The 24,187-nt window shown below is 44.3% G+C and overlaps 2 protein-coding genes across 6 annotated transcripts in view; one reads left to right on the top strand and one right to left on the bottom strand.

Moving 5' to 3' along the window:
- Positions 1-16,903, bottom strand: part of Znf10 (zinc finger protein 10) — a 29,846-nt gene extending 12,943 nt beyond the window's left edge. The window contains exons 1-7 of one of the 5 annotated variants that reach the window (XM_076838364.2): positions 16,720-16,903; positions 13,690-13,804; positions 12,686-12,820; positions 6,741-6,895; positions 5,945-6,022; positions 1,237-1,363; positions 843-935 (exon numbers count right to left, since the gene is read on the bottom strand). In XM_076838364.2, the coding sequence (XP_076694479.2) occupies positions 843-935; positions 1,237-1,363; positions 5,945-5,977 (253 nt within the window). In that variant the 5' untranslated portion in view covers positions 5,978-6,022; positions 6,741-6,895; positions 12,686-12,820; positions 13,690-13,804; positions 16,720-16,903. Of the gene's footprint in view, positions 1-842; positions 936-1,236; positions 1,382-3,491; positions 3,575-5,585; positions 5,783-5,944; positions 6,023-6,740; positions 6,896-12,685; positions 12,821-13,689; positions 13,805-16,719 lie in introns of those variants that run through there. The other 4 variants (XM_076838383.2, XM_076838394.2, XM_076838373.2 and 1 more) reach the window with 4 other exon arrangements.
- On the top strand, positions 9,861-23,289 carry Znf891 (zinc finger protein 891). The gene is given in 12 exon segments (XM_077110128.1): positions 9,861-9,908; positions 16,642-17,274; positions 21,718-21,792; positions 21,795-22,037; positions 22,039-22,089; positions 22,091-22,442; positions 22,638-22,681; positions 22,683-22,847; positions 22,849-22,897; positions 22,900-23,133; positions 23,136-23,219; positions 23,222-23,289. Coding segments are annotated over 12 exon segments (2,046 nt in total).
- The last annotated feature ends 898 nt before the right edge of the window (positions 23,290-24,187 follow it).

Genomic DNA, 24,187 nt, shown 5'->3' on the forward strand with positions numbered 1-24,187 from the left:
TTTCCAATGTGACAGGAATCTAATGGGACTGGGAAATTAATGTCCCCTGAGAGCCCACGTAGAGCCCCTTGCTTGTGCGCTGGCCCTCTGCATGGCGAGAAGCACTGTACCTGCAGCATGACTCTGACAGCAACACGTGAGATGCACTGAGCTCAGAGCACAGAAAAAAGACCACTGACTGAGAACACGGGGGTGAGGAGCTGGGAGACAACTTCCTATTTTTTAACTCAGAAGGTCAATTTCCCAGAAATACACAGGGAATTGGGAAAATAAATTACCTTTGGAAGCTACACAACAATTTTCATTTTAGGGATACTAACATTAAAATGAAATATGAGTAAGTTGAAAAACATTAAATACGGAGCTATAGTGGGAAAAGTGGTCCAAGAACAGCACTTCTGGAATGGAGGGAGCCAAGCCAGCAGGAGCCTCCGGAGCAGCTTACAAATGGCTAGAAACAAATGCTCAGAACACTGGCAGGGGACAGTTTCACTGGCCAGCTCACAGAGAAGAGCTGAGCTCTGTGGAGGGGCCACAGGAGAAAGGAAAGAGTCAGGGAGATGAAAAAATTACCCCATGGTAAGTGGAGCTCATGGTAATAATCCCCAAACAGGAGCAGGGCTGAGCAAGGTGTGCCACAAGAAGACAGTCTTAGTGAAGCAGTCAGACACCTTGGTCTCTGCAAGCCAACGCAACCTTGCCAGGAATGCAGAACAACTGGAGGCAGGAGACTAGCACTCTCTCAGAAAGGAGGACCTATGAGGAGAGCCTGAGCCTGTCTTGAGGCTGTGCCCCATCAGGCCATGTGGACATCACTGTGGCAGCTCCTGCCTGGTGCTCACCTGGACACAACTCTTGAACTGCCCTCTCCACCAGCCAGGGCTCTTCCCCTTTCTCCAACTGCAGGATCACCTCTGGTTTAGGAAGCTGGTGCCCTGTTCAGGGAAAGAACAAGGCCCAGGTAAGCACAGGAGAGCTCTAAAGTAGACAGAGAAGAACCCTAGTTAAACCCACCCCAACCCTTCCACAGCACTGGGGCTACAAGGAGTTAGCAAAAGAAATATGCATCTTTTTAAATTTAGCAATTTTTCCCCACAAAAGTGGGATATAAAAACCCTACTCTATGCCCCAAAGGAAGCAGGTAACTGAACCCAAGCCCACAGGGTCTGTAGCCACTAAGCAATGAAAAGCCAAAATCACCACAGTGAGTAGTTTTCAAGCACAGGTTAGTCTTACCCAACGACACCAGATTCTCATAGTTCTCCAACATCACATCTTTGTACATGACCTGCTGAGCTGGGTCTAGCAGCTGCCACTCCTCTCTAGTGAAGTCCACAAGCACATCCTTGAAGGTCACCAGTGTCTACAAAATCAAACAAATCTGCACTGAGCCAGATTAATATATCTGCCCTCCCTTCGGATCCTGGCAAAGGGAGGCTGCCTGCACTGAGTGGGGAGAGGATGGACCAACTCGCTCTAGGAGCTAGCAGTATTTATTTTGAGGTATCTGGGTCAAGTCTCCCAAGGAATGGATCTTAGGTAGTTACTATCCAAAAGCAAAGTCTATGTCATGCTTTAGATTAGAAACAAACATTTTTATTTAAACCAAGTTTATTTAAAACAACTATGGAAGGGAAAATCAGACACTAGAAGTTAACCCGTTTATACCTAAATTCAAGGCAAGAAAATAGGGGGGAAAGTAGAGATCGAGCACACTGCATGGCTCAAGAGGCGCATCACTCAAGCCATGTCTCATGACCCCAAATAATCACCCAGAACATTTCCCCTCAACACTGATAGGCATAAAAAAGGAGAAGAAAGTTATCCTTTAGTAGTAGCAAAATGAAGGAAACAAGATATACAAATGTAAGGACTGTACTAGCTTCATCAAAAAGAAGTGTTGATTATATGTAGAAAAACTATCTATTTGGAGCTTGGCACAGCAGCACACACCTGCAATTCCAGCAGCTTGAGAAGCTGAGGCAAGAGGATCTCAAGTTCAAAGTCAGCCTCAGTCATTTAGTGAGGCTCTAAGCAACTTAGTGAGACCCTGACTCAAAATAAAAATAAAAAGGGCTGAGGATGGGCTTAGTGGTTAAGCTCCTCTGGGTTCAATCCCTGTTACCAAAGGGAACAAAAAATCTACTTGAATGAAGAATATATGCCTGTTTTTAAATGCTGAAAGAAATGTCAAAACAAGATTTCTTTTTTCTTTTGGTGTTATTGGGGATAGAATCCAGGGTTTCACACATGCTAGGCAAGTGCTCTGACACTGAGTTACACTCCCAGTTCTTTTTGTAAATTTTTCTCTTGATATAAGGTCTTGCTAAGTTGCACAGGCTGGCGCTGAACTTATGATCCTCCAGCCTCAGCCTTCTGAGTACCTGGGATCACAGGAATGTGCCACTGTGCCTGGCTAACCCAGAATTTTTTCATCTAATGGAAATATCTTTCAGAAATGCCAAGAAATATACATTTTGAAATGAAGTAAAACCAACGAAGTTTGTTGTCAGAAGATCTGCCCTAAAAGATATGCTACAAGATATTCTTCAGGCAAAAAGTGAATAACACTGAAGAAAAAACTGAAATCTTAGAAATGAAGGATGAACCACAAAAACAGTAGATATCTGGGTATCATGGGTTTCTTTCTTTTTTTAATATTTTTTTTAGTTGTAGTTGAACACAATACCTTTATTTTATTTATTTTTTTTTTCATATGGTGCTGAGGATCAAACCCAGCAACTCCCATGTGCTAGGCAAGCTCTATACCTCTGAGCCACAACCCCAGCCCAGTGTCATGGGTTTCTTCCCTTAAACTCAAAAATATATGGGATATAGAGGAAGGAGCACATATAACAAAATGCATATTTCCAAAAGCTGGAAGAAAGGATTTTCAAAGTTTTCACTATAAAGAAATTATAAGTGTTTCAGGAGATAAATATGTTTAAGTTCACTTAAACATTACACAATATATATGTGAACTGAATATTATATGGTACCAATTAATATGTACAAGTTTTATGTACTGGTTTAAAAACTATTTTAAAAACAAAACTTATAATTATAAAAAAGTATATATATGGTAGTTGAAAGCAAAGCTGCAACATTTTCCGGTGGGGTTTTTCAACATATGTAAGGACACAAACACATATGCACACACACGCAACATGAACTCAAAGGGAGGAAAATCAAGGGATGCATGTGTTTAAAAGGCTTCCAGATTTTAGTTGAAGCGGTAAAAAAATTAAGCCTAGATTATAAAAGATTAGGTATGTACATTCTATTCTCTACAACAACCCTTTAAAAATACAAAAATGCAATGTTAAAGAGTCAAAATATAAATAAAAATGAAATACTAAAAAACACCCATGTAAAGGCAGCATGGGGGTGGGATGGGGAATATGCAGAAAACACAATGACACATTTAAATTCAAGCACATTAATATCAACAGTCAGGGGCTGGGGCTGGGGCTCAGTGGTAGAGCACTCACCTAGCACATATGAGGCACTGGGCTCGATCCTTAGCACCACATAAAATAAATAAATAAAATAAATGTGTTGTGTCCATCTACAACTAAAAAAAAAGAAAATTTCTTTTTAAACTCAACAGTAGGGGCTGGGGATGTAGCTCAGTGGTAAAGCACTTGCCTCACATGCATGAGGCCCTGGGTTCAATCCTCAATCCTCAATACCATGTAAAAGTAAATAGATGACCAAGGGTTGTGGCTCAGTGGCAGACCACTTGCCTAGCATGTGTGAGGCACTGAGTTCAATTCTCAGCACCACGTATCAATAAATAAAATAAAGGTCCACTGACAACTAAAAAAAATGTTTTTAAATGCCCAAGGTCATATTTATCAGGGAAATGGAAACTAAAACCATAGCAAGACAGCAGACACCTAATTAGGAAGGGTAAAGTTTCAAACCAAACACCGGTGAGGATGTAGAGTGACTGCTGCTCTCCACTGTGGAATGGAAAATGCCTCACTTTGGGAAAACGCTGCTCACATTTCCTCAAGTTAAAGTTACTTGCACCACATAGCCGATGTCATCTGGCTGTCACTCTAACAAAATACATGGGTAATCAACAACAAAAAGGTTTGTTTGGGCTCCCACTTCTGGAGGTCTTAGGCCATGCCAGTTGGCCCTGGGGCAGCACCATGCATTGTGGCGGGAGTGTGTGGCAGTGAGGACCTATTCACATTATGGCCAGGTAAGTGCAAGGAAGAGAGGGCCAGAGACAGAGGCCCACAATTCCCTGAGAGGGGCTACCCCAATGCCTAGGGACCTGCAGGCCTACAGGCCCCTCCTCTTAAAAGTGCAACTGCCCCCAACACATCAAGCCAGAGAACAAGTCAACACAGGGCCTCTGGGAACACCTAACCTGCCATTCTCTTGGCTAAATACTAGGAGAATGAAAACAGGCTCACACCAAAACCTACATGCGAATGTATAAAAACCAGTAAAGGGCTTTATTGAAAGCTGCTCCAAACTGGAATTAACCTAAATGTCCTTCAACAGAGAATATAAAAACAATGTTTATGCCCTTCTTCTCTGACGTATCAAACTACTTTTTCTACTATTGTATATCTGTGGAAATTTCCATAATAACAAGGGAAAGCCAGGCACGGTGGCACACACCTGTAATCCCAGTGGCTTGGGGGCTCTAAGGCAGGAGGATCATGAGTTCAAAGCCAGCCTCAGCAAAAGCATGGTGTTAAGCAACTTAGTGAGACCCCGTCTCTAAATAAAATACAAAACAGGGCTGGGAATGTGGTTCAGTAGTCTAGTACCTCTGAGTTCAATCCCCAGTACCAAAAGAGAGAGAGAGGGAGAGAGAGAGAGAGAGAGAGATGGAGGGAGGGAGGGAGGGGGAGGGGAAAAGATCAAGCCATAGTGATTTCTTATTAACTCACTTTTCAGCAATACAGCCTAACTTCTCATTCTCAGCAGCACAATTGACATGCAAGCCCCTCAGCTCAATCAGCTTGCCAGTTACTGACCTGTGTCTGTTCTGCAGGGCCTTTCCTGAGGGCCTGCAGCGACAGGCATAAGGTCCACACTGCCCACTCTCCCCTCAGAGTTCTTCAAACAGGCCATGCTTTCTCAAAACTCTGGGTACTCACAAATCCACTTCCTTCACTTCCTTCACGCTTAGGCGGATAATCATAAATGACTTTTTTTTTTGTAGTTGTAAATGGATAGAATGCCTTTATTTTGTTTATTTTTATGTGGTGCTGAGGATCAAACCCAGTGCCTCACACATGCTAGGTAAGTGGCTCTGCCACTGAGCCACAGCTCCAGCCCCATAAATCATTCTTAATGTCTTGGTGTGAATGTCATTTCAGCAAGTTTTCTCCTGAACCTTAAAATTATTTAAATCTCCTTGTGTTCTATGCATACACCAAACTCCTGCCCAGAGCATTTACTGGGCAAGGAACATCTGTTCTGCTCCTGACTGCTCCCCAGATCACCTGTCTACACCCACATAAAGGATGCAACCAGGCTGCTCTGCTCCTAGATGGTGCATCCCCCTGAGCACTCTGTGCTGTGCCTTGGTGGAGTTTTCTCTCTTTGATAATTACCTGTGCTGCCCTGAGATCCTTCAAACAGGAGATCCCCACGGATGAATTCACACATCCATCATCACACCAGAACAGCCAGGACCAAGGAAGCCTGTGTGAGGCACCAACACTCTACTTCTTCTGTGGGTTTAATGACTGGTGTGGATGAAAGAGCATTCCACCAACTGGGTCCAGCTCCAGCCCAACTGTTCCACTTGTGTTTGTTTGTATTAAAGGAAACAAACCTACATCTACAAATAAAGCAGACAAAACACTCCTGGTCTCCTGGATGCAAACTCCTACGCCCCTAGACACAGGGCATCAGAACCTTGGTATAGAGGGGTTCCCAACTGGGCAACAAAGAAAGCAGCCCAACATACCTGGGACCAGGCAGGCAGTAATGTGGCCTCCATGCCCTCCTTGTTCTTGGCAACACTTTCCTGAGCAACAGGAGAGTCCTGAAAACCCAAGTTGGGGAAAAGAGAAACAAGAGACAAGTTTGCTGACTCTTTAACTGTGCAAAGGTGTCAAAGACCCACCACACAGAAAAATAACACACAATGCCTGAAACTTCCCAAGATTACAGACGGGGTTACATAAAAGGGACCCCTTAATCTCTGGAGTACCATGCTAAAACTAATTCGGGACTGGATGGTTCTACCTACCACTACAGATCCTCTTTTGAGGTAAAAAAGCAATAAATAAACTGACCTAACATTCGCACTTTAGAAATAAGAAACAAGTCCCCTCCTGCTGGTCACAGAAGGAAGCAGAGGCCTGAAGCACCTGGAGGGAAGTGCAGCATGGCCAGGAGTGCAGGCTCCAGGGAGCCAAGGGCACCATCCGGCCCACAGCCTTCATGGAGGAGGGACAAGAAAATGAACCCTGCCACAGCCTCCAGAGGAGCACTTGGTCCCGTAGGCCCCTGAACTAGGTCTCTGGCAACCTTGCCACAGCCTCCAGAGGAGCACTTGGTCCTGCAGGCCCCTGAGCTAGGCCTCTGGCAACCCTGAGTAGAGGACACTGCCACATGGAGCTGCTGGCCTGCAGAACTGTGAGCAGAGTGCTGTGTGAAGGTGCCAGGCACCTGGTACTTGTTACACAGTAACAAGAAACCCACATGGTCAACTTCCTCCTAGAGGGACTTAAACATTAAGGAGAACATCACACACTTACCTATTTACCATCACCAGGCTGTTCGCTCCTCGGCAGGGGGCCAGCTCTCCATTTGCTCTAATGTCCTTCTCCCTGAAGGCGCTCTTCAACATTCGTTGTAAGGGATCTCGTGGTTGTAAATTCTTGCAGCAATTGCTGTGACGTCTTTACTGTACCTTTGGTTTTTTTAAATAGCTTTATTGAGATGCAACTCCTATACAATATAATTCACTCTATTTAAAGTTTTCAATTCAATGACTTTTGGTATATTACATAATTTTAAAAATCGCGGTAAAATACAGACAATTTGCCACTGTAGCTGTGTTCCAGCACACAATTCAGTGGCATTACACCCACGATGTTGTACAGCCATCACCACTAACTCCACAGCTTTTCATCACTCAAAACAGAAACTCCAATCTGTCGGGCAGTAGCTCCCCATCCTCCCTCTTCAAAGCCCCTAACAACCTTTATCTACAAATTTGCCATTCTAGATAGTTCATGAAAGTGGAATCTAACAATATTTGCCATTTTGTCCAATTTATTTCATTTAGTATGAGGTTTTCAAAGCTCGCCATATTGCAGCATGTATCAGAACTCCATTCCTGCCAGGCACAGGAGCCACACCTGTTATCCCAACAACTCAGGAGGCTGAGGCTAGAGTATCACAAGTTCAGGACTAGCGTGGGCATCTTAGTGACATCTGTCTCAAAAAGTAAAAAGGGCTGGCATGTAGCTCAGTGGTACAGCACTCCTGGGTCAATCCCCAATACTATTTATAAAAAAGAACCTCATTCCTTTTTATTGACCGAATACTATTCTGTTACACATTCCACATTACCCATCCATTTGCTGATGGACGCTGGGCTGTTTACAACTTTCAGTTATTGTGAATAATGTTTCAATGGACACTGGCAGACAAGTATCAATCCGAGTTCCCCTTTTCAATTTCTTTGGGAGTATACTCAGGGTCTTCTGGTGTTGTTTAGATTTTTTGTTGTTGTTGTTTCCTTTTTTCAGTACTGGATATAGAATTCACTAAAAATGTGCTAGGTTAAGAACTCTACCACCAAATTACATCCCCAGGACTGAATCTGGTGCACTTAAACCACTGAGCCACATCTCCAGCGCTTTTTTATTTTGAGACAGGGTCTCACTAAATTGCTGAGACTGGCCTCCAACTTGTGATCCTCCTACCTCAGCCTCCCCAAGCCCATCTTTATTTTTTTGAGATGCAGTGTTGCTAAGTTACCCAGGCTGGCCTCAAACTTGGGATCTTACTTCAGCCTCCCGAGGAGCTGTTCATGTTTTTCTTCCTTACTCTCCTCTCCTTAGGTATAATGACCACAGCCCACATTATCATTTATCAACAGGGATCTATTCTGAGAACTGCATGTTAGGTGATCTTGTTACTGTGTGACCATTATAGACAACACCTAAGCAAACCTATGTGTAAAGCTGCTGCCAGCTTAGCCTAGCATGCCTTATATCCTTCACCTTTACAAGAAGGTATACTCTCTAAAATAACAATTAAAAAGAACAGTAAATCCATACTTAGCAAGGTCATTTATTACCAAGTCTCACGCACTGTACACCTGCACATGCTACCTGTGTGTATGGTGCTGGGGTCAAACGCAGTGTGGGGCCTTGCAAAAGGAAGGCAAGTGCTCTGCCCCCAAGTCACCCCCAGCCCACCTGCTGTGTCTCCAAGAGGCGCACTGTGTTGCCACCACAGTGGCACTAGGTTGTCCTATCATTAGACAACAGCTGTTTTCCAGCTCCATTGTATCACACTGTCCTATTTTTCGCCGTCATTGACTAAAAGCTGCTTGTGGGGCACATACATGGTCACACAGTGGGCAACCGGCCATTGTCCACTGCTCAATAAAGCATTCCTTTTTTTCTTTCGGCTTCCTTTTCTTTCTACATTTCACTTTGGACAGCTTTATTGCCATGCCTTTAAACTCATCAATCATTTCCCCTACAAGTCTGATGTGTTGTTAATCCATTGTATTTTCCTTTTAGATAATATAGATTTTTCTCTCTAGATTCTTGATGTAGTTCTTCTTTTATACCTCCTATTTCTCTTTAGTGTGGTTTTTTGACTTGTCTTGGTTTTTTTTAAATATAAAGGTGTACTCTCTAGAACAACAACAACAACAAAAAAAAACACAGTAAATATATAAAAGTCACTGAAACCAGGCACTTCTGCCACTGAGCTAACGTTCCCAGCCCTTGAGACAGGGTCTTGTTAAGTGGCTATGGGTGGCCTCAAGCTTGTGATTTTCCTGCCTGAGCCTCAAGTAGCGGGGATACAGGTGCATCACTGGCTTCCATGACCTTCTTGACAGTATGAAATGACTCTAACAGTTGCATTGCCCTCCTCTGCTGATTCCAGTGTCTGTGTCAATCTAGGTCAGTGTCACCTCATTACTGTCCTAATTAAGGGCCACGTTCTCCTCTTTGCGTGCTTTGTAATCTTTGGATGGCAGATGTTGTGAATTTTATTGCATTACATGCAATATAAATCTTGAGTGTTGTTTTAGGATGCAGTTAGGTCACTTGGAAAGAGCTTGATCTTTCTGGGTCTTACTTTACAATCTGCTAGGAGGAGTCAGCAGTAGCTAGCACAGTGCTGAATATTTCCCATGACTGTAGCAAGACCTTCCTGATAGGCCCTGGCACCGCTAGGAAGTAGTCTTCCCCTCCTTCCGGCCTGTGTAAACTTCAGGTACTATCCCTCTGGCCCCTTAGATGACCCTTTCCCTGGCTCAGGCAGTGTTCTCCAATGCATGTAATGACCTGTGCTTGTTGGACACTCAAGGAGGACCTCTGCAGACCTCCCCATTCACTCCGTAGCACTGTTCTTCTGCCAGCAGCGTCCTTCCCTTCCTTGACTCTTGACAAACCCTATCCACCCTGCAAGGTCATACAACCAATCCCTTCTGCGCCACAACCTCATTCCCCAGGTAAATCTGGTGCTTCTTCCTCTTTGCCCCCACAGCTGCTAAGACAAGCAGCAACATGAACACACAGCCAGCTGTCCAAGGCAGAGGTCTGCTATTAGGCTACAGGTCTCACTGTACCTGGTCCTGAACCCTTTGCCCAGCAATGTGAGTAAGGATCAGTCACAACTTGTAGATGACGATAAAGGCAGTGAACACACTAGATGAAGACTCAGATGCGAGAGTGGGTGCTGTGTAAACTCTGGGTGGGTATTATCAGAGCACAGGCTCCTTTGAAAGAGCCACCGTCAGCAGGCCCAAGAAGTGGAATAAGCCCATGTGGCTCCTGTATTCCTTCACATCTGATGATGCCCCAAGTGCTCACAAAACAATAGGTCCATCCTAGGGGTTCCAAACCCACCCTCCCTCATGGATTTCACTTTTCACAATGTGAGAAGCAACCAAGGATGTGGAGCCTGCACAAAACCTGGTCTGGGTCTCAGAGTGGCTTGACAGGTAAAGATTGGCAGACAGCATGAAGAAAGGCCGACCCAGAAGACGTTGTGTGAGGCTGCTGATACATCCAGTGCAGGTGGCCAACAGCAGTAGAGACAGCAGGCAGTGTACACAGCCAGGCCCAGCCAGGCCAGGGCCCAAGAAGGCCATTCTCAGAAGTGTGGACTCCTCCCTAGGTGTTATCAGCCAGGAAACATCAGATTTGTGTCTTAAAAATGCTGTACTAGGGCTGGGGCTCCATGGTAGAACACTTGCCTAGCATGTGTGAGGCACTGGGTTTGATTCCCAGCACCACAATTTTAAAAATATTTTTTTAAATGCTATACCAGAGGGGCTGGGGTTGTGGCTCAGTGGTACAGCGCTCATTTAGCACGTGGAAAGCGCTGGGTGCGATCCTCAGCACCACATAAAAATATATATATATATATCTACCTGGCATCCGAGGCCCCTCCCCGTCCCCTGTTGGCTCTCCTGCCAGTGTTGCTCAGTCTCGCTCAGGACCACTCTCGCCTGCTGCAGTGCCAGGTACCCTCAAATACTGACCTTTGTGAAGAGGGAAAGGTGACTGGTCCCGGTGGTATTAGGGAGCCCTGGTTTATGTCTGCATAGTTTCCCCATAGTGTTTAGAGAAGGGAAGTGGAAACCCCTTGGCTGGATATCTCTGTATGTATAATACTGGGAGGTGCTTGGCTGTCCAGGAGTTGTTTCCAGCTCTAATAAATTGACCCCCTAGCTAGAATTCTCAGGCTTAGCCATGATTTGCTTACTTCTTTCTTTTTCTGGATCAGGCAACCAGAGGCCACCTCGGCCACCCAGTGGCCAGTCAGACAGCATCATATGTTATATTAGAGGTGGTTAAATGAAGGATCAGAAGAAAATACAAAGGCCACAAAGAAGCCAGGCAGGAGGCTGACAGTTACTCAGAAAACGGGAACATGAATGAGGGCCACAACAGGGACATGGGGAGCAGAAAGTTCTGGGAGACGGGTATGTCCTGAACAATGATAGCTGTGGGGTGAGGATCGGCTCATGGCTGCTGCAGGTCCAAGTTGAGAACAGTGCATCAGAAGGAAGAGGTGCTACAGGAATGGAGAGATTGGTTTGCAACGCAGGGAGGGGCCACAGAGAAGGCACATCTAGGAGGGTCACTTGAATGTGATATACCCTAATGTGATGTCTGCCTGCCAAGTTTCTCTTCTATAATGTATACTCAAGTTGCCTGGCAACAGACCCCCACCTCTGTGGCCTTTTGTCAGGATTCAAAAGTAACTGTGGACTTCTGCTTTAAGACTCAGATAAAGCAGACCAATGAAGAGGGGAGCCTAAGGGCAGTCACATGTCCCCACCAACAGCCCGACAGCATCACTCACATGACACCTGCTAAGGGACCAAGACACAGGATGAAAATACGAAAGACAACCCAAAGAATACACTGAAGGGCCATGATTAAACTATGGAGAAATCAACACGCAGGAAGCAAAGGAGAAAGAGAAGCGAAGCCCACAGAGAAGAACTCTGACAATGAGAAGATACAGAAGGGGGAATTTCAAGGAGGGTAGGATCAAAATAGAGTTGGATAAATCAAGGGTGGAAATATATCAGATCAGTTGGATAAGGGTTCACTAATATTTGGGGAAAGCAGTTTCAATACACTGTTCCCATGATAGAAATGAGAAGTACGGAAATGGCAAAAGAAGAGAAATGGTAGCACTGGAAGAGGTAATGGGGTCAATCAAGTGGATGTGAGTGTATGCAGGCAGGAAGGTGTGACAAACAAGGGGGCTAGCACAGGAAGGAGGAGGGGATGGGATACAAAGCTCTGATGAGAAAGCAGGCCTGCAGAGGAGGAGAGTGCGTCCTTGTATATGCCAGGAAGTCGGGATAGACGGCTTGTGACAGTTCCATAAAAACATTACATAGAACGAAAGCTGTAAGCTGTGGATGAGAGAGATGGCACTGCTATGAGCTCTGAGGAAGGTGACAGCCTGGGCCACACTGCAGTGGAGCAACAAAAACAGCTGGAAATGGCAAACTGAGGCTGTGGAGAGTGTGCGGGTCACATCCAGCTACCTGGCTGTGATCTCTGGCAAGCTCACTGCAAGGCAAAGGAAAAGGCACATGATGGGATGAACCACGCAGGCTTGGCACAGCCAGGAGCAAGGACAGGATGCCCAGCGTGAAAGGTGTCTGATCATAATACAACCTTCTCTGGGCACAAACACCAGCATTGGGGAAGGAGCTGACAGACTTGAGACGAACCTCTAAGAACCTCTAAGAACAGAATCGGGAGACTCAGACAGGAAGATAACAGGCGACAGGCAGGAGGAAGGATTTTAGAGTTTGAGGTTTCACATACTATGTTGCTGGGATGACGAGAGGAAGACTGAGGCACAGCAGTGGAGGAATGTGCAGAGCCCCCAGGGTGAGAATGTCACCTACAAGGAAGGCTCCACTCATGTAAGAAAGTCCCAGAAAAACAACCCATAGAAGAAAGCTGTTCCAAACCTTCTATTTGCCGATATCCAGCAATACTTCTCTCTTGTTCTGGCTGCAGTAGCATAATGAGTCTTGGCCTTTGGGGAGCAGTCCCCCTTTCCTGGGTCATAGCAGAGAACTCCAGCTCATCTTCTTATTTGGTCACTGGTGTAGGAAGCAAAACAAAGATGAGAGGCAGTCCTGATGCTCTGGAATCCAAAAATCTTCCCAGTAAGACAATACACACCCATGAAAGGCAAAGGACAAGTCCCCAGCAAAAGCAAAGATCAAAGGCATTTGAGAAGGTCACATGAGTGCCTGAGGGCTTCCGAGCCAGTGGGCTCTTTTTAAGTGAGACCAGAAATGACACAAGGAAAGGTCTCATGCTGAATCATCACAATAAATGCCATTCTACAGGAGGACCTCTAAATTTTCAGAGAGATATTTTTATACCCACCACCTCCAGAAGGTAAAATCTTCTAGGAGTGAGAAACTAATGTGACTCCATTTTTTAAAAATAAATAAATAACAGCAGCTTCTACCTCAAGGCCTGTCCTAAGGAAGGGGGCGTGACCCTTGTCCTTGGAAAAACCCACAGAACACAAGAGTACATACTGAGTTGTTTGTCTGTAAATAACAGGAGAGGTCTGCGGAGCCAGGTGTCCCTGACTCAGTTAGGCTAGGTGAGTACCCATGCAACCCTCCTAGTAACCTTCAATCAGCATAAGACAGGAAAATACCTGGAATGCCAGATGACCCCCAAGTAGTTTATGGTGGTTGATAACATATTGGGAAACATGTAATTTAGCACGTACACCCCTCGTGGCCTAAACCAATCAGTTCAAAAGAACCCCCCTCTTGTACTAGCCAATCACCCCTACCCAACTTGTTCCTACCAGTGAATGTGCTAATCAATGTTAAGAGTTATTGTTTGATTTTCCCGAGGTATGGAATGATTTGCTGTGTGATGTTGTGACGCATAGAGTATCCCCCAAAACCTATAAAATCTCACTGAACAAAGGACCAGGACTCACTCCCTGAAACCGCTGCATCAGGAACAGTTGTGAGTCCAAGCTCGAGCTTGCAATAAAGACCCTTGTGTGCTTGCATCGGATTCGGCTCCTTGAGGTCTACTGGGGTCCCACGAATCTGGCATAACAGGAGACAAACATGACAAATCTTCAACATTTGGATGTAAATATTATAACAAAGCCTACATTTTCTACCAGATGTAGTCACCAAAAAAAGTATTGAAGCCAGGCACAGTGGCTTACATCTGTGATCTCAGTGATTCAGGAGGCTGGGGCAGGAGGATCACAAGTTCAAGGTGAACCTGCCTCAAAAATTTTCAAATGGACTATGGATGCAGCTAATTGACAGAGCACTTGCCTAGCATGTGTGAGGCTCTGGATTCAATCCTTAGTACTGCCCCCCCTCAGCAAAAACTTTTTGCTAAATTAATTTATAAACATTCTGTTTTCCTTCTGAATCATCATCAAAGGGCAGAGCCAGAAGACAAGGGGGCCAACCTTTGCACAGAAAACTCATATAAGGACAGAGGCTATATTAACCAACCACCACCCAGTGGCTAAAAAGAGCACACACTTACTACCTAACAGCTCTGGTCTACATTAGTGTGTGGGTAGCGCTGCTCCTCCTGAGCCTCCTGGGGAAAATCCACTTCCTGCCCCTGCCAGCTGCCAGAGGCACCAGTTCCTCCACCACTCTACCAGCAACAACTACCAGCAGCCACCCAGCTCTGTGCCTTTGTGCAAGTCACACCCTCCAGCTGTACCTTTGGCTTCCCTCTTCAGGACTCCTGTGATTAGCCCAGGCCCATCAGAATAATCCAGGGTAATTGTTACCCATCTTAAAGTCCTTTTGAATCACAATTCTTTTTCACCATTTAAGATTCAGGTTCTGGGGACATCTGAGCCATTACTTTGCCTACCACATTACTTTGCCTTCTCAAAGCCAGCAAAGGTTCAGCAAGTCACCCTCTGCGGTGTCAGCAGTTGCACAACATAGCTCCAACCAAATTACTTGTCATTCAGCTTCACAGCGCTTACATTCTGGGCCCTGACAACTTTTCAACCTGCCCCAGTCTCTAGAACAGGAAAGGTTAGGATGCAGTAGCAGAGAGGGACTGTGCAGAGAGGAGCAAAAATGCTGTCTTGAATGTTTGTTCCAAGTCAAAGCCTACAGACAAGAAAGAGAGAAGGAAGAGCCCTGGCTGACAGGAGAGATGCTAGAAAGAGCACCACAGTAAGCACACTGTCTGCAGAACAGGAACAGTGTGACATTTCATTTCCCTTAAGTTTTAAAACCCAAAATGCTTTAGTGCTTAAATTACTTGATGAAAACCACCATTTCTAGGCTTAGTTCTCCTTTAACAGAATGTTTTTCTAGTTAAATTGTAAAAAAAAGGAATGGACCACTTCCATTATCATTTTATGAGGCAAGAAGGAAAAATTAGCATGGGAGTTCTTTTTAAAATTTCCAGTTAGATTTTGTTGAGAACTGAATTTAATCTAAAAACAGAACTATTTTCATTCTTATTGTTCCTTTATTCTTACTTTTTACAGGGTACCAGGGATTGAACTCAGGAGCGCTTGACTACCAACCACTGAGATACATCCCCAGCCCTATTTTGTATTTTATTTAGAGAAAGGGTCTCACTGAGTTGCTTAGCACCTCACTTTTGCTGAGGCCGACTTTGAACTCCCAATCCTCCTGCCTTAGCCTCCCCTGCCTCAGCCTCCCAAGCTGCTGGGACCACTGTGCCCAGGTGATCCTTTATTCTTATTTCATACCTTCTATTAGTTTTGTTTTCATATAGTTAACACATTACTTCTATTTAAAATTAATACTAAGTGTTTTCTTCCTATTGTGAACAGACCTTTGTTTTTTGCAGAAATATGTGCTAACTTGTTACTGAGGACAGTAGTAAAACAATGTGTTAACTTATCTCCTTTTCAGTCACTTCATTAAAAACTTACTGATAGTAAATAAGTCTCCTGCATGCTGGTGACTTAGCTAATTAATGACAGTTTTAGAGTTTGTTTACCAGGACACAAGCCTCCCATGTTTAAATATTCCCTAAGAAGACCATGCAGCATACACGGACAAGCAGTCAATCATCCTGATCTCTAAATGTGTGCCTGAAATCCCTGCCCCTGAGATTGGCAAAAGAAGAGCTCAAGAAGTAAGCGCTGAGAGGAGGAATGAATGAACACATGAACGTTTTAAAAAGAAGCAGGAGGATGTGCAACCCCTGCCCCCTTCGTAAGTTTTGCAAGATGAAGGACAATCGTGAAGCAGAGGAGGAACAGTTTCCTCATAAAGAATAGTGAAGTGCTGAGGTGCTCTATAAGGGGGGAGGGAGTTGTCCTATGTGGTCTTCCGGTAACTGCAGACAACATCTCTGCTCCAGCACTGTCCACTGGCATTCAGGGTGATATCTTGTCTTCCTTTTTCCTTTGTTTTAATTAATAGCTTCTTGCTGCTACTGACCTGCAGGGGAGGGGAAATGCTGCACCTTCTCCATACACTTTGGGGAGGATCTATGTGTTCAATTTTGCTACTAACCTTAAGTCTTTCACACATTAAATGCTGGATGACATACCAAACTACAGCTAATTTAACAAATCTAGTGTCAAGAAAAAAATGAAAATGTAAAACCAAGTTGTGAGCTGTCCCGGGAAAAAAGTAAGTTAAATACACACACCTTCCAATTAATCTATTTAATTTAAAAAAAAAATGTGAAGACGCTAGAGACAATGATTTCTTTTTTTCTTCAGGCCACACACAAACTACTTGATCTTAACTAAAAATACTGATGCCATTCTGGGCAATTTCGACGCAAATACTACTTAACGTCAACGAGGAGCAAAGTTCTAAAACGCTTTTGCATCAGACGACAAAACAGCCACCCGTCCTTTGCCCCCTGCCACCGCACTGGTGAAAGCTGCCCCGCCTGGCCTCAGGGTCCGCCAGAGCCCGCGACCGGGGTGCCCGCGGCAGTGCCTGGAGGGGCCGCCGCGCTTGCCCCGCGTCAGGCTCACCGTGGTGCGTCCCGGCGCCGTGCTCGTCCCGCGGGCACCTCCGCCGCCCTGCCCCGGCCCTCCGCCGGGGCGCCCCGTGCGCGGGAAACCAGGCCCGCCAGGAGGCCACAGCGACGGCCAGGCCCGGCGAGCGGGCGCGGGCAGCTGGCCCAGAGCCACGCAGGCCGTCCACGGCCGCAGGGCGGCGTCCCCTGCGGCGCCGACCCGACCCGCCCCGCCCCGCGGGGCCTCTTCCCGGCTCCTCGGCCTGCCGTCGGCGCGCCACGCCCCTACCGGCACGCACGCACCATCCACACCGACGCACGCACGCGCACCCCCTCACGTTTCAACGCGCACGCGCCGCGCCCCGCCCCTGCCGGCACGCCCCCCCGCGGGGCGCGCTGGGAAATGCAGTCCCGCCGCGCCTTTCTCCTGACGCCGCGGGCAAGTGAGCCCGCTCCGGTGGAGCAGGACCGCGCGGGCGGAGCAGGCTCAGCGCTCTGCCCTGGTCTGGACCCTGGGTCCGCCCTGCCCGCGTGCTACGGGCGTTGTTCCTTTCAGGCTTCATTGTACACAGTTCGCTAATAAAACACCGGGTGTGATGTGTGCATTTCGGCCCTGGGATTGGCCCAGGGGCTCCACCCGAGCTACTCTGCTACTCTCACCCCGCCCCGCGACCCCGCCTCAGCGCGGCCAGCCTCCGACTCGGCTCCTTAGCCGTGGCTGGTGCACCGCCTCTTCGCTACGGAGAGGCCAGCTGGCCATGGCGGTACCACGCTGGGCCTGTTCAGGCGATTTCCAGATCGCTGCTTTTCAGGGTGCCGACCTTAGGGGTCACGAAACTCGAGTCCTTGTAGTTTGGCCTTCTGGTACAGCACTTTTTCTACCTATTCTGCTTCCCAATAAATATGTGCATAGATTTTTTTTTTCTTCTAAAGAAAGTGAGAGAGAGGAGAGAGAGGGAGAGAGAATTTTAATATTTATTTTTTAGTATTTGGCGGACACAACATCTTTGTCTGTATGTGGTGCTGAGGATCGAACCCGGGCGGCATGCATGCCAGGCGAGGGCGCTACCGCTTCAGCCACATCCCCAGCCCATGTACATAGATTTTTAAAAATCAAATGTTTAAAGGCTCTAAATAAAAACAGGAAGTTCCTTTTCTGCATCCATTTTTTAGATATGTAAGAAACTCTGACTTTGGACTCTCCTCGGTATTTTTAATTACTTCATTTTTCAGCTGTAGATGGACGCAGTCCCTTTATTTTATTTCTATGTGGTGCTGAGGATGGAACCCCGTGCCCCACACATGCTAGGCAAGCGCTCTACCGCTGAGCCCCAGCCCCTCAGCATTTTATTCATCAATTTGAGACGTTGTTTTAAATTTCTTACTATGCTATTGAGAATTTTGTCTGCCTTTCTTCTTACCACATCCTTAACTCACAATGGATATAAGTATGAATATGTAATGTAGTTCTCACAAACTTTGGTTAAGTACATTCGGTGTTTCATTGTCATAACAGTCTTTCCTACTGAGCCAAAGACGATTCTTTGTACAATTTTTTTTTTTTTTTTTGGTTTGTTTGTTTTTTAACAATCACTTTTGGGGGGCTGAGGTTGTGGATTAGAGCGCTTGCCTAGCACATGGGAGGCACTGGGTTCGATCTTCAGCACCACATAAAAATAAATAAAATAAAAGTATTGTGTCCCCCTACAACTAAAAAAAAAAAAAAAGTTTTTAAAAAAATTACTTCTTTGAACTGGGCACAGTGGCCGACGCCTGTAATTCCAGTGGCTTGGGAGGCTGAGACAGGAGGATCGCAAGTTCAAAGATAGCCTCAGCAACAGTGAGACAGTAAGCAACTCAGTGAGACCCTGTCTCTAAACAAAATGCAAAATAATAATAATAATGAGGAGGAGGAGGATTGGGGATGTGGCTCAGTTTTGAGGGCTTTCAAGTTCAATCCCTAGAGCCAAACAAACAAACAAAAAAAAAAGGAGCACTTTGCCACTGAGCTATATTCCCTCTAAGTTGCTGTGGCTGGCCTCAACTTTGCTCAGCCTCCCAAGTCACTGGTTTTACAGCTGAATGGTCTTAAACCCACGTACGCTTCTTCTTCCCTCAAGGTCTAATCTGCCCAGCACTCTTAGCGCTTCCTTTTTCCCGCTTTTTCCTGCAGCAGCTGACATCAGGGGATTTCCCTTGACGTCCTGCATTTCTCATATCAACTATGTTAAATCTTCAGTGTCCTGGAAGTGTTTCTACTCATTTTCTTGGTCAATTTTTATCTTATTACTTTCCACAAAATGGCCTAAATAATCTATATATGTTACTTTTTTATTTAACAATTTGCATTGTTCCTTTGCAAAATTGGAGGGACAAAAGCTCAGTGACCATTATTTTTTTAATATTGTTTTTTAGTTGTAGACAGACACCATACCTCTAATTTATTTTTTTAAATGTGGTGCTGAGGGTGGAACCCAGTGCCTCATATGTGCTAGGTGAGTGCTCTACCACTGAGCCACAACCCCAGCCAGCCACCACAAATTACTATGGTCCTAACATTCTGCACAGAAAATTATTTTTTCATTTGAACACTGAAAACAAACAGTGCTAGATAGAAAATGAGCAGTGTTAATGGAGAAGTCTTGCTTCATGCCTATTAATATTCCTTTGTAAATAATTATGTATCACCTCTTTAGAACTGATTTCTGCAGGGATGCAGGGATGCAGGTATAGCTCAGTGGTAGAGCACTTGCCTAGCATGTGTGCAGCACTGAAACAGAGTCTCAGCAACTCAACAGCTAAAAAAAAAACATAAAAGATTTATGCAACTATTTCATGGTGATAAATATTTTAGTTCCAATAGTCTTTAAGAAATTACCAATTTGGATCAATCCTTAGATACTGTTATTTTTAGAAATTTTCTCCATGTCTGTTTAATTCTTTCCATTTTCTCTTCTTTCTGGATCCTTGAATAATCTGGTGTTGGAATTTTGAAACTGATTGTACAATTGTCTTACCTTTTTTTTTTTTTCCTTTTAACTCATGGCTTTTTCTCTTGGATCTGTTTTCTAAAGAGTTCCTTTGTTTGTTTGTTTGTTTGTTTGTTTGTTGTTTATTTGTTTTTTAACCAGAAATTGTATTCAAGAACCTCAACCACTGAGCTACATCCCCACACCTTCGTATTTTGAGACATGGTCTCATCACTAAGTTGATAAGGCTAGCCTCAAACTTGATGTCCTCATGCTTCAGCCTCTCACGTCACTGGAACCACAGACATGCACCCACCATGCTCAACCTTCTTTTACTTTTAACCCTTTTGTTATGATCTTTAATTTCCTAAAACCCATAGCTTCCTATTCTTTTTTTCCCCCGTGGGTAAATCATCTCTCTGATGAGTATTAAAATTTTAAAAATACAAATTTATACCATAATGAACACACTTGTATCCATCACCATTTTGGTAAAAAATCTTAGACATCAAATATTATCTGTAGTTATCTATTGTTTGGTAAACTGTTTTGTTTTTTCAATTAGTACTATAACTAGGGAAAAAAAAAAGAAGAAGAACCTACGGAGAATGGAGGACTCAACCCACAGCACAATTCATTCTTTTTTTTAATTATTTTTTTTATTTTTTACTTTTCGGTGAACATAACATCTTTATTTTATTTTTATGTGGTGCTGAGGATCGAACCCAGCACCCCACGCATGCCAGGCAATCGTGCTACAGCTTGAGCCACATCCCCAGCCCAAAGCAGGTTTTATACAGTATAAACTATCATAAGAAAAGATGGGCAGAAATTAAATGAATATTTGTTTCAATGTCAAGACATATGTAGTGGGCTGGGGTTGTGGCTCAGCAGTAAAGCGCTCGCCTTGCACATGTGAGACCCTGGGTTCAATCCTCAGTACCACATAAAAATAAATAAGTGAAATAAAGGTTAAGAAAATGTAGCATTCATGACTCTGGTAAAATTTTCTAGTAAGGTAGCAACTAAATCATCAATCCTGCTCAGCATATAGAAGATTACTCAGAGGGACAAATCATACAACAAAGGTTTAGAACAAATAACTTTAAGGTTATTTGCCTTTGTCTTAAGGTAAGACAGTGATGTTTAACAGGAAATTACTTGTCTACTCCAAAATATTGACAACAAAATAGCAAACTGTACAGGAAATTTAATTAATTACACAACTTTGCATTTTTGACTTCTCAGTTTTAACTTTTTTTTTTTTTTTTTTTTTTTTTTTTAAATAACACATGCTCCTTTCACCCAGAGCTAAGAAGTAGTCTACCTGAGAATCTAGTACAAATAATCGGGATGGTAGTTCTAGAGAGACTATAAAATGACTAAACCACTTGTCAGTACAAATCCTGGTGACAATTTTAAGATAGCTAAACCTTACTGAGAGGTGACAGGGAGGGTCTACAAAATATTCTCACCTTGTCCCCCCATGGGGCCATACCCACCTTCCTTCTTTTACCTGAACCTGCTCTTTGGCTGCAGGGAGGACACTGGTGAAACACATTCTTCTCCTGAGTAGATCAGAGAAACATCCTGATCTTGCTGCCCTACTATGTAAGTTTGTCACTTCTGGATTCACAAAATGTCAGTCATTGATGTGTCCTCTGCCTGAGCTCTCCCTACACAGGACTTTACCTGTGTCTGCATGAGAAATACTGGGGAGGAAAGAATAGTGGCTAGATTTCTGACAGCCTGGTTACAGGAACCAGTGACTTCCAAGGTTACAGTGATGGACTTCACTCTTAGAGAAGTCTGTACAGAAAAAACTAAAAATCTCACCACAGTGGAATATCAATTACACAGACCTTCTGTGAACTCCTCCCAGATCAAGAAGACATGAGAGGGGCTGGAGCTGGGGCTGGAGCTCAGTGGTAGAGCGCTTGCCTAGCATGTGTGAGGCACTGGGTTCAATTCTCAGCACCACATAAAAATAAACAAATAAACCAAGGTATGTTGTCCATCTACAACTATAAAAAAAAATTAAAAAGAAGACAGAAGAAGTATTGAAAAGGAGAATTCCCCAGGCCATCTGTCCACACTGGAAGATCAACTTAAAGCCAGAGGGCCAACTCCTATGCAGAATATTTTAGAAGAGAAACCATCCAATGGAGAGCAAACAGGATTCATAATGAACGATTGGTGCTCCACATTAGAAGACGGGGAATGTGTTAAGATTAGAATGCACCACAAGACCCCAGAGGGATGTTTGAGGCAAGTGACATATACCCAAAAGGAACCGATATCTCAGGAGAGATTATGTGACTATCATGAGTTAGAAGAAAACTCTAAACTTAGATCAGAACTCATTTTTTTTACAGAGTGTTTCCACGAGTAAACATTGCCATAAATCTTATTCGGACAGTGAACATGTGGGGACACAATTCAATTGCAAACAATTATGAGAAAGATTCTCTAAGTGAGAAGCACTGTGAAAGTCATTAATATGCTCAAGTTCTGTGGATCATAAAAAACCTAAAACAGCAAGAAGAGAATGAATACATATGCTGCAAACCTGGTCTGCACTTCAAACACAGTAACATGCTTTCTACACACAACAGTTTTCACATGAAAGGAAACTCTCATGAACACATCAAAAAGAAGAAAACATTTTGTCATCATTTGCCCCTTAAGTAACAAGAACAGATTCATACTGGTGAGAAACAATATGAATGTGATCAATGTGGAAAAGCCTTTAAAAGGAAATCCAAGCGAGGCGCGGTGGTACACACCTGTAAACTCAGCAGGAAGCTGAGGCAGGAGGATCACAAATTCAAAGCTAGCCTAGTAAAAGTAAGGTACTTAGCAACTCAGTGAGACCCTGTCTCTAAATAAAATACAAAAGAGGGTTGGGGGTGTGGATCAGTGGTCGAATGCCCCTGAGTTCAATCCCCGGTACCCAAAAAAAAAGGAAATCTAATTTTATTTTGCACAAAAAAAAGTCACATTGGTGAGAAAAAAATATGAATGTAGAGAATGTGAGAAGGTATTCAACAACTCTTCCACCTTAAGGAGACATGTAAGAAGTCACACTGGAGAGAGACCTTATGAGTGCAATCAATGTGGAAAAGCTTTCAGTCAAAAACCATCCCTTAAGGCTCATGTGAGAACTCACATGAGTGTGACCTAGAGAGAGACCCTATGAGTGTGACCTGTGTGGAAAATTCTTTGGCGCAGCTCTTACCTCATAGAACACAAGAGAATACATGCCGGGGAGACACTCCATGGGTGCAGTGACTGTGGGAAAGCCTTCAACCCCAGCTCTCACAAGGTTCACAAGAAGACACACACTTGAGGGGACTTTTTTGATGCAGTGACTGGGAAAGCCAGGGGCCTCTCATCCCTCAGGATGCATAACAGGACTCACTCCAGGGAGAAGGCCTACCAAAGGAAGGAGTGTGGGGAGGCCTTACCAGTTCCTCTTCCCTGAGGAGACACATAGGAATTCACACTGGGGAGAAACCCTACAAATGTATCCAATGTGGGAAAGCTTTCAGAGCCCTTCACTTACTATACACAAGAAAATTCATGATGAGTGTGTTGTCATCTTTTTCATTGTCTAATGGTGCACTTCAAACTCATTATTTGGTCTTTCTTCTCTAAAATTAGCACTTAAGGTTAAATATGGCCCTGAAGACACTCCTTTGACTTTATAACACATTTTGTCCCATGTTAATATATTTGAATATTGTCTATTTGTTATGATATTTTTGATCCTTGGCTATTTACAATTCCATATTTTTCACATGTGAAGTGTTTCAGTTGCCTTTTTGAGTTCTGAATTGCTGCACTGGTTGACAGTATCTAGAACACTTGAAGCTACTTTATTGGTGTTTTCTTGAGAGTTGCCATCAGGCCCAATAAGGCAGATATCACTTCTGGCCTAACTGCTCATCATTCCTAACTAATGTAGCCAAGGGTGACAACAACCTTCTTTCCTGATCAATCAGAAATAGACTAGTATCACTGGACCTGACTATTTTGTTCTTTTTGCAAAACTTTGCCTTTCTGCCTTCTTTTTTCTGCCTTCAAAGGTACCATTTTTGGAGCTGAGAGAGACATCTATCTTGTGCCCAGGAGAATGACAATTGTTGCCTAAAGATAATGTAGAAGAGCTCCTGCTTCCTCAAAAGAGCTTTGAATAGCTGTGCTAGTCCTCCTCCCTGCTTATTACCAGGACTCTCTTTTTTGGGCAGTGCTTGGGATGAAACCCAGGGCCTAGGCAAGTGCTCTATCACTGAACTACATCCCCAGACCAGGACTCTTTATATGTGAGAAAAATTAAGTATACTGCTTTTTAAAAAACAGTATGTGAGTGCAATCAATACAATGTGAGTGTATGTATTTGCAAAGAAATCCAAAAAGGAAGATGGAAGAGGAGTGTGGGCTGATTTTTGTGCTTAGGCAGGAGATAAAGATAAAACTGAAGTCACTTGGAAGCAAGACATCAGAGAAGCAAGG

The sequence above is a fragment of the Callospermophilus lateralis genome, chromosome 1 (assembly GCF_048772815.1).
Source record: "Callospermophilus lateralis isolate mCalLat2 chromosome 1, mCalLat2.hap1, whole genome shotgun sequence".
Classification (NCBI taxonomy): domain Eukaryota; kingdom Metazoa; phylum Chordata; class Mammalia; order Rodentia; family Sciuridae; genus Callospermophilus; species Callospermophilus lateralis.